The sequence below is a fragment of the Arachis duranensis genome, chromosome 3 (assembly GCF_000817695.3).
Source record: "Arachis duranensis cultivar V14167 chromosome 3, aradu.V14167.gnm2.J7QH, whole genome shotgun sequence".
Classification (NCBI taxonomy): Eukaryota; Viridiplantae; Streptophyta; class Magnoliopsida; order Fabales; family Fabaceae; genus Arachis; species Arachis duranensis.
Window position 1 is genome coordinate 3,288,382 of NC_029774.3, and position 11,489 is coordinate 3,299,870.

The following is an 11,489-nucleotide window of genomic DNA, read 5'->3' on the forward strand; positions in this document are numbered from 1 at the left end:
TACGATATTTGTCATTTAAAAAAAATTATTTAAAATATATGTCATTTTTAAAGTTAAAATCCCTTGTTTGAAAAAAAAAGCAATAGCTCAAGTCAATTTAAAAAGACCTTTTTTGGAATATAATTGAAAAAATTTAAAGAACATAAATGAAATCCTTCTTAAAAACAAGTATATAAATATAGTATAAAGTTATTAATATTTGAAAAAATTTCAAACATTCTGAATCATTATGATTATCATTGGCATAATTCACAATTTAGAGAATAAGCTAGATTAAATAATATTTAGTTGCAAAAGAGAAAAGAGAGGTGAAATTTGTCTAACTATGCATGTCATATTTTTTAGATTTCTCTAAGAAGATTATTGGTCTAGTTTTAGTTTTGTTTATTCTGTTTTATGAGATTTATGTATTCTATATCAGTGCATGTATTAAAGCATATTTATTTTAATTTCTCTATGAAAATTAATTTTTGTCTTAATATAAATAAAAATATTATATTTTAAGCTAAAAATTGCAGAAAAATATGCTCATCAATTCACAGCCAGAAGTATAGTTATGTGGACACAATTCAAAAACATGTTATATAAAGTTTTGTTCCTTTGAGTTATCAGCTGAAAAGGACGAAAAAAGATAACATGATAAGAAGAGTTCCCAACCTTCAATTCTTCAACGTTATTGCAAATATAAGAGGATATTGCAATAAATATTTTGGGCCATAGAACATAAAAACTGAACGGAGAAAGATGATAAAGCCTCATCTTTTGCATCAATCATACCAAAAAACCAACCATACCTTCTTCTCTCTTCATAGGCCATACTTCCATGGCGGCCGCGGCGACATTGGCACCAACAAAATTAGAACTTTATCAACTCTTCCACTACTATGGCCGGCTCACGTGAAGAAGAGGGAAAGACTTAAGCACCTTGTCCTTCCCCCTCCTCTCGCGCAAGCTAGCCCTAGTTCTTCAGCTACCACAAAAGACATAGATCATGTTATTGATGACACCAATGAGAATAAGGACAATGGTGTTGTGAATGTTAAAGCGGTGGTTAAGGTGAAGTTAACAAAGGCTGGGTTTTTTTCAAGTCTTAGTTTGGACCGTGGAATTGATGATTTAACTGATTTGCTTGGTAAATCTATCTTGTTGGAACTTGTTAGCTCCCACCTTCATGATTCTGGTAAGAATATATATTTATAGTTTTTATTTATTGTTGATTATTGATTTAGTTGTTTGATGTATTTTTGTTCTGTTGTTTAGGGTTTCTTAGGACAGTGCAATTAGAATTTTTTTAAATATTATTTTTTATTCAGCTTTTAAATGAAAATAGAGAATAAAAAATAAATAACTCTTTTAATTTTTGAATTAATAATACATAAAAATAAATATTTAAATTAATTAAATAATAATAAATTTTTAAAAAATGAAATAAAAACTAAAAATTAAAAAACAACTAGTATTTCTCTTCTTAGGATTGGGTTATATTGAGTTCAAATTAAAATAACAAATAATCGAATGTTCCCATGTGCTGAAACAACTTTAGAAAGAGTTATTATATTTACATAATCTGCACTTAATGTATGTGCGTATTATTTGGTAATTAAATCTCTTTAGGATAAATAAGAGAAGAAGAAAAATATTTTGGGGTCAAAGTTTGGGAGTTATAGGCAATTATAACTTTTTTTTGGTTCACATTTATTAATTATTGTCGAAGTAAATGCATAATATTAGATGTAATAAATATATACTTATGGATATTACATATATAAAATTATAGAGATAAAATTAAATAAGACAATTTTATATTATTGTCTCCTTAGCATTGCTCTAAAAGAATATGCGATTAAATAAAAAATATATAACTAAATACCAAAATTTTGTGTAACTATTCACATAAGTTATTTTTCTAAAGATAATAGATAAAAGTTATTAAATAATAAATTAATTAAATATATCAAATTATTTAATAATTTTAATTTATTAACAAAATAAAAATTCACTATAATAGATTTTTATAATATAGAAACAGTAACACAAGAAAAATCCAGAGACACGTGTAGTTGAGAAAAGTGAAAATAGAAATAGAGCAACTAGATGGCAAAACTAGCAAGGGTTAGCGGCACCGAAGAAAAAGAGGCATTCATCGGAATAGCATTAATAACGACGAGCGACAAGGAGTAAAAACGGCGCAATACCTAAAATTTCATCCTTCTTTACTATTGATTGGCTAAGAAATCATATTCTTCTCTCAGCTTGCTTCGCTAGACGCGGCACGATGGCAGAGCCGCGATTTTAGCGAATCTACGTCTTTACTCGGCGATTTTACACAAATGGCTATCGTCTAAGACGAAGAGTAGAATCGTATCGGGAGGAAAGATTAGAGTCGCAAAATCGTCTGATTTAGCGAGTTAATTCGCGATTCTGTCTACCTTGCTATTTTAATTATAGAAGATTTTTAAAATTTTTAAAATACTTCATATTCCATATTTGTTGAGTTAAAATTTCTGTTTTGCGTTGAAATTTATTCGTTTATTTCACCAACATGAGTTCTAATTATACTTAAAATAACCCATACAAAAAAATTGAAAAATTTTTAGAAGTCACTAATTTTTAGTAATTTTAGTCTGTATAAATATTAAATTATCTTTAATAAATATAGATATAGTTAGATGTATATAAATTTTAATAAATATAAGTATAAATTATATATTTTTTATATACAAATTTTTATAAATATAAATTATTATTAATTAAATATTAATTTAAAATGATAATATTTATTAATTATATAGTATTGCTGCAAAAAATTTTAGGTATATTTTTTAGAAAGAAGAACTTGAGTGCTTATTTATTTATATGTGACAACATAAACGTATAAAACATGTACACGTAAAGGGTACATTAAAACCATAACCTGTATATATGTTATTTTTGAAAAAAAAAAAGATTATGAAAAAGAAAACTATTATGTAAGGCAAATATATTAATAAATTAACTTAATTAACCAACAACTATGTATTTACATTTTTCTCTTCACATTGTAATAAGTTTCTTCTATGTCCTCATGCCTTTGTGAGATTAATTCTGTTTCTTCTTTAGATGTACAATTTTCAAAATGTGACTCCCACAATATACTAAAAAATTATAGAATAATATTAAGAGTATTTAAAATATATTATATAAAAACATATAAAAAATTAAATATGTATAAAAAATAATATTATAATTTAATATTGTCTTTTTTAATAATTATTTATCTAAAAATAATTTTAATTAATATTATCTAAATAATATTTATTTTATCAAAATTAATTTTAGTATAGAGTTATCAAACATAAATCATATTGACATAAATTTATTTTTACCTAAAATCAATTCTATAAAATCACAATTTAAACGCACACTAATTAATTAGAGTGAATTCAACATCTTCCTTATAAAGTAGCCAGGTTTTATCAAACAAATATCTCATATTAAAAAAATGATTAATTTTTAAGTCTAATATATTAGGCATTTTTTTTGTTTTCTTTTGTTTTCTCATTCTTTAATAACCATATACTTATTCTAATGAGACATGGCAATCAACAAAACCCAATATTAATAATCAATATTTAGCCAGATAAATTATCACTGGTCAATTTTGAGCAACCCCCTTACTGTTGAAGACCACAAATAATTTCCATTGCAAAAAAAAAAAAATCAATTTGCACGATTAATTAAATAATTGTCTTATATGCACAACAACAGAGAAGAGTTTTTGAACAAATAAATTATTGTAATTTCACTATCCTATATTTGTCCTTATCTAAGTAACTAGGCATACGATTTAATTTTTCTCTCAATTATGCATGTGCAGAGACGGATGTATATATATCATGGACCACCCTAATAACGTGTCAAAGCATTTTAATTGAAAATGGGAAAAAAATGGCTTGCATATGATTACCGTTTCAATGCATGGCCCTAATAGAAAATAAAAAATGACAATTGACATGTGAAAAGCTGCAATAATTGAAGAAGATATTTTGTGTATACCACAAATTGATTGAAAAGGACAATCTATATTAAGCCTGGGATAATCTAAAAATCCAACAAGAATTAATTTGTTATGCCCACTGTTTAGTTAGGGACCACTTGATGATTGTGATTCCCAGTTATGGTGATTGACGTAACTAAACAGAGAGACTTGAAAATGTATATAACAAAGAAAATTAATTTTGATACATATTATTAAATTTTTAAAATTAATATTTTTTATAAAATATTAAATATATATTTCTGTACATAATAATTTATTAATAATTAATTTTTTATATACACGTACTTGACTAACTTTTTTAGTTGAAAGCTAAGAGTAAATAATTCACAAACTAACTATGTGATGAGTGCACACTACTGTTTTCAAAAGAAATCTATCTAGCTACTTTAATTAGTATAATTTTTTTGGGGGAATTCAGATGCAGTCGATTTTACGTGAAGTTGATAACTGAAAGTCGTTAAATGATTTAATTGATTTGACTAAAATTTCATCTTACGACTCTCAGCTATCAACTTCACGTAAAGTCAATCGCACCTGAGTTTTCACCAATTTTTGTTAATGGAGAACCACATATTGTCAGAGTCTCATATTATTAACAAAAGAGTTTACTACAATGTCACAAATTTTTTAATTAAAAATATCAGTGAATTTTAAAACTTAAAACTTAAATTTTATTAAAATTCTAAATTCTAATTTTAAATTCTAAATTCTAACAATAAATTTTAAATTATTCAAAAAAAGGTTTAACAAAATAATTTTACAATACAAAATAACGATAAATAGTAACTAATTAAAAATTAGTTCCTATACTTATGTTAACAAAATCATGTATGATTACTTAAAAAGAAAAAAGAAAGAAATGTTGGAGTAGATAGCAGCTGATTTTATGGATAGGTTGATTATTATTTTGTGTTAAATATAATTCATTGGCTTATTAATTAGTTACATATATTGTGGATTTAGAGGGTGGAATGGAGAAGGAGACGATTAAAGCATACGCACACAAAGCAGGGGGAGATGAGAAGTCGGTTATGTATGAAAGCAATTTTGAAGTAGCAAATGATTTTGGAGAGATTGGTGCAGTTCTTGTTGAGAATGAGCATCACACTGAGATGTTCCTTGAAACCATTACCCTCCATGGCTTCCCGGAGGGTCCTGTTCATTTTGATTGTGCTTCATGGGTTCATTCTAAGTTCGATAATACCACCAAAAGAATATTCTTCACCAATAAGGTACCTATGTACATTTTGTTGCTAATTTTTTATGGAGGCAAACAATAGATTGTAAAAGAAATATATATAATGTTGGTTAATTATTGTTGTAGTGTTACTTACCATCGGAAACCCCGAGTGGTTTAAGAAGATTAAGAGGAGAAGAATTGAGTAACCTGAGAGGGAATGGAGAAGGAACACGAAAAAGCTTTGAAAGAGTTTACGATTACGACATTTACAACGACATTGGTGATCCAGACAAAAGCCTTGATCTTCAGAGGCCTCCCTTAGGCGGCAAAGAACGACCTTATCCCCGCCGTTGCCGAACCGGCCGTCCACACTGCGAAGCAGGTAGAATTTTCTAAACCCTAAATTTTAAATTAAAATTAGATAATTAACGTGTGATGTGACAGATCGTTGGTCGGAGAATAGGAATAATGGAAAAAAATTCTACGTTCCAAGGGATGAGTGCTTCTCGGAGGTGAAGGAGCTAACGTTCTCAACAAAGGCACTGCACGCAGTGCTTCTGATACTGGTTCCGTCGCTGGGGAGAATCATCAAAGACAAGGATCTTGAGTTCCCGTTCTTCCATGATATTGATTCACTCTTCAGCGTTGGACTCGATTTGGCTCCTCAACCTGATGATGCAACTGAGCACGGATTTCTTGGAGCCATCATGCCTAGGCTTGTCAAATCCATTGCCGCTGGTGATCGCCAACATGTTCTTCGCTTCGAGACCCCCGAGACAATGAACAGTCAGTGTTATTCGGTCATTTAGACTGCGTTTGCTTTTTAAAATAGGAAAAGTATACGGCAGCGTGAAAATTCAGGTGGAATCGACTTCACGTGAAGTTGATACTTAACAGTCGTTATATGATTTGACTGATTTGATTAAATTTTTATATAACGATTCTCAAATATCAACTTCAGGTGAAGTCGACTTCACATAAGTTTTCATTAACATATTATTTACCAACTTATTACTAATAATAATTAATTATTATATTTAAAACACATATTATTAAATACAATTATAAATAAGAGTTGGTAAAAATATTATTAATAATATAGTGAGATTGAAATAAAATAAGACCGCACAAATACAAAAAAGTATAAAACACAAATTAAAGGATAATTACGTAAAAATTAATATTTTTGTATTTTATTTAAAATAAATAATAAAAAATATAATATACAAATTTAAGTAATACGTACAGACTTAAGTTTTGTGTTAGTTAATTCTATTTCTATTTTGCCGCAATATATAACTGATTCTCACTATCAATGACTCATAAAATTTGAATTAAACATAAATAAATTTGTCAACCTAAACTAATATATATTTTTTTTAAAAAAAATTTATTCAATGTGTTTAATTAATATTTATTTTGCAGGGGATAGATTTTTCTGGTTTAGAGATGAGGAATTTGCTAGACAGACTGTTGCTGGCCTCAACCCACTTAGCATAAGTTTGGTCAAGGTATTTTCTTTTAGACTCATTAGTTGGATTCATTTTTTTAACAAGCGTGGTTGTGCACCACACAGATTGTGATGATAAATCTTGATTAATTATTGATTCATTTTTATTATTCTTTTTCCTAAACTAAGATTTCACCTTCTCCTAAAACACCAGTAACTTTGTAGTATTTTCTTTTTAACCATATATATACATCGATCATTATTAGTGCATTTTAGGAATCACATTAACTAACTATTGTGGAGTAATATAATTAAGAGAATTTACTTTCTTGATCATCAGGAATGGCCTTTGAGGAGCAACCTTGACCCAGGTAAATACGGTCCACAAGAATCAGCAATTACTTCTGAAATTATCAATAAAGAGATAGGAGGAATACTTACCGTAGAAAATATAAAGTGGTTTATATGTGATACATATGAAGCTTTAATTTAAGTAAAATTTGGCAGGCTATTGAAGAAAAGAAGTTGTTCATTTTGGACTACCATGATATATTATTACCATATGTTAGCAAAGTAAGGAAACTGAAGGGGAAAACACTGTATGGGTCAAGAACTTTGTTCTTTCTAACTCCAGAAGGGACACTGAGACCTCTTGCCATTGAACTTACAAGACCTCCCATGGATGGAAAAAAGCAATGGAAGCAAGTCTTCACTCCTTCTTGGCATTCAACAAGTGTTTGGCTATGGAGGATTGCTAAGGCCCATGTTCTTGCACATGACTCTGGCTATCACCAACTTATTAATCATTGGTACGTACCAATTATTATTAATTAATGATATGAATTAAATTTTGATACTCAATCCGTGTAATATGTAATCCATAAAATAGCATCAAGTCACAAAAAATAATTATTTTTTATGTTAATAAAGTGATTGGTCATAAAAAACCAATGTAATTACGTAATCAGGTAAAATATTTTGGTTTATCAATATATTAAAATTAAGAATTTAATTTTGATAAACAGTGTAAATAATTATATTTATTATTTTTTGGATGATCATTTATGCGATTTATATGAAAGGTAGTTATTTTTTCTGATATAGCGTTACGTAATTAAATATATGTGTAAAACTACTTTATACTAACAGGACATCAAAATTAAATTCTAAAACGGTTTTGCTAGAGAACCAACTAGGATGAAGCCAACTCAAATCAACTAATTAAAAAACAGGTATGATATAAAAAAAAATTCACTATTCTAATCTTTTGAATTTTAAAATAAAAAATAAAAAAATTAGCTTAATTAGCTTATATTGTAGTTGATTTCCTAGACTTTTTCATTCTAAAATTAAACTTACAATAATATATAATCCACTACAAATAATTCAGTCTTAGTAAATATTTTACTTATTTAATTTCCTTACTATTTGTTAGAATAACATCATTGTATGTACCTAACAAAAAATGAACATTAGTATCATGGGATAATGAACTTATTATGAGAGAGTGCTATTATTAATTAGAAATATTAGAATGTTAATTATTGCATCAATTTTTAAGGATTTTGGTATATGTACAAGATAATTCATCTAAATAATTGAATTAAATTATTTGGATTTAAACATATATTAAAATATTTAAAAATATTATTTACACACTAAAATCAGTCATTATATATTTGTATATAAATATATATAGTTTAATTTATTTTTAATATATATTTTGTATTATAATATGTATTTTATTTTTATCATTATAATTAATTTTAATAGTTAATTTTAATGTACACTTAATATGATTATATCATATTTAATTTAGTTAAGTTCACATTACTAGCTACTAATTCAAATTTTCAAAATAATCTAAAGTAATTGATGAAACATCTTCTTTTTTGTAGGTTAAGAACTCACTGTGTGACAGAGCCATATGTTATTGCAACAAATAGACAACTTAGTATAATGCATCCTATATATAAATTGCTACACCCTCATTTTCGTTACACATTAGAGATTAATGCATTGGCACGAGAAGCACTTATTAATGCTGATGGAACAATTGAGAGCTCATTCGCACCGGGAAAGTATGCCATGGAGATTAGCTCTGCTGTCTATCATCATGATTGGCGATTTGACATGGAATCTCTACCTGCAGACTTAATCAGAAGGTAATATTAAATAATAATAATAATTAACTTAATAAATTATATATATAATGAAAAATGAAGAATACTTGTTTGTTTCCATATTTCATGTGAATTTGACAAGAGCGAAAAACTAAAATAGTAGCTAGAAAAAAAAATTTAATCTTAATATCATGATGTTAGTATAAAAATACGATACTTACTCAAATGAAAATATTAAAAATATATTTTTATATAGATATTTATGTTAAAAATGTGATTTGTTTGTTTAATTATATTTTTATAATATATTATCAAATCTTATAATTTAACATCTAATGATAAAAAATATATCTTCGTATAAAGACAATTATAAAATCTTCTTTAATCCATCTAAAAATATTTTATATCAAATAATTGCGACGGTGGTATTATAAAAATTTTGCGAGGGTTTCTCTTTTTATCAAAATTCTGCTAGTATAAGAAATTTTACAAAGAGACACCATATAATATATATGAATAAATTACTGAAATAATTATTTCTTATATTTATTATTTGAATAATCATTTAAAGAAAGGAAACGATTGATTAAAAATATAAAAACTCTTCATACCGATACCATTTTATCAAAATTAAACTTAATAAATAATATCATCATATGATTAAATAACAATATAGATAAAACTCTTTGTACAAGACATTAAATAAAAACTAATTTCATATTTATATATAAAAGAAAATATTTATTATAAAAAAAATATAAGCTAATATATTTTTGCTATGAATGATGATGATAGGGGAATTGCCATAAAAGATCCATTTGAACCACATGGGTTAAGACTAACAATCAAAGATTACCCTTTTGCCAATGATGGACTCCTTTTATGGGACATTATCAAGCTATGGGTGACGGATTATGTGAACCATTATTACCCTAATTCAAGTGTTGTGGAGCATGATGAGGAGCTTCAAGCATGGTGGAAAGAGATAAGAACAGTTGGACATGGTGACAAAAAGGATGAACCATGGTGGCCAATTCTCAACACTCCAAAGGACTTAATTGGAATTCTAAGCACAATAATTTGGGTAACTTCTGGTCACCATGCAGCTGTAAACTTTGGTCAATACACATATGGTGGTTACTTCCCAAATAGGCCAACAATTGCAAGGACCAAAATGCCCTCGGAAGACCCTTCAGAAGAAGAGTGGAAGGAGTTCCTTAAGAAGCCTGAAAGAGCACTTCTTAAGTGTTTTCCTTCTCAGCTTCAAGCAACTAGAGTCATGGCCGTCTTGGATATTCTCTCCACTCATTCGCCCGACGAGGAGTACATCGGGGAGAAGATGGAACCTTCTTGGGGTGAAGACCCTGTTATAAGAGATGCATTTGAAAGGTTTAAAGCCAGATTGAAGAAACTTGAAGTACTCATTGATGAGAGGAATGAGAATACAAAGTTGAAGAACAGAAATGGTGCTGGTATTGTTCCTTATGAACTTTTGAAGCCTTTTTCAAAGCCAGGAGTCACTGGAAAGGGGGTTCCTTGCAGTATTTCCATTTGAATTTTTTAATTTTGTTAATTATACCATCTAAAATACTCTTAATTAATTAGTAATAACTAGATTCTTATAATGTTATTAGTCTACTTGAGCTTCAATATGTAAAATAATACAACTCTACATCTAAGTAAAATACTTATCCAAGTTGTTATAATAACTTTTTAATTTACGCGTTCTTTCTCCTTCTCCTTCTCTTTCTCCTTCTTCTTCTCCTCCTCCTCCTCGCATTTCTTCTTCTTCTTCTCCAAATTTACATACACAGGTTTTTCTTCTTTCCTTCTTCTTCTCCTCCTGTTTTTTTTAATCATCGTCACCAATAACACTAATATTTTGCAAATATCTTTATTAGTTTTGATTTTCTTTATTGTCATCATTAAATAATTTTTGTTCATTTCTTAATTTATTTCGGCTCATTTGTGTGTTAATTGTGGATTCATTTGTGCATTAATTTCGGTTCATTTTATGCTGATGATAAATATTGGCCAAATTTTTATTCACAAGTGAATCAAAATTAACACACAAATGAACCGAAATTAATTCACAAATAATAAACTAAAATAAACTGAAATTATTTAATGATGGCACCAGAGAAATCAAAACCAATAAAAATGTTAGCAAAATGTTAATGATAACGATAACAAAAGAGAAGAAAAAGAAGAGGAGGAGGAGGAGAAAGAAAAATAGAAAAAGAATCTGCGTGCGCAAAAAAAAAAGAAAAAGAAGAAGTGTGGGAGACGAGAAGAAGAAAAAGCACATATAGTGACGCTCTTTTAATCAGAATGATTTTTGTTGAAATTGAACTTACTTAAATAAACTTAGATAAATAAATACTTGAATATCTAGCAATCTTGTATGAAAAAATATATATTTTTATGTAAGTTATGTGTTTGTTTTATTTACACATGGACATTTACAACGGAAACATATTCTAGGTTTTTAGAGTTTTTTCTTAAAGTTTTAATAAGGTGGATTCTAGTACGAATATATTATTATAATTATTTAAATATTGTTAAAATTAAAATTATATTTTTTTATAATTTAATAATATTTTTTAAATAATATTTTTTTTAAAATATTGTTTAACAATTAAAAACGTAAAAAAAAAATATATTAGATGTTAATTTTAGTTTTGAATATATCTTATA

At 27.4% G+C, this 11,489-nt stretch overlaps 1 protein-coding gene across 1 annotated transcript; it reads left to right on the forward strand.

Annotated features, from left to right (window-relative positions):
* The first annotated feature begins 631 nt into the window (after positions 1 to 631).
* LOC107476778 (linoleate 13S-lipoxygenase 2-1, chloroplastic) lies at positions 632 to 10,526 on the forward strand. Its single transcript, XM_016096669.3, has 9 exons — positions 632 to 1,180; positions 5,003 to 5,271; positions 5,364 to 5,601; positions 5,664 to 6,005; positions 6,645 to 6,730; positions 7,010 to 7,118; positions 7,175 to 7,478; positions 8,568 to 8,834; positions 9,588 to 10,526. The coding sequence occupies exons 1-9, from the start codon at positions 745 to 747 to the stop codon at positions 10,345 to 10,347; spliced, it is 2,811 nt and encodes a 936-aa protein (XP_015952155.1). The 5' UTR covers positions 632 to 744; the 3' UTR covers positions 10,348 to 10,526.
* The last annotated feature ends 963 nt before the right edge of the window (positions 10,527 to 11,489 follow it).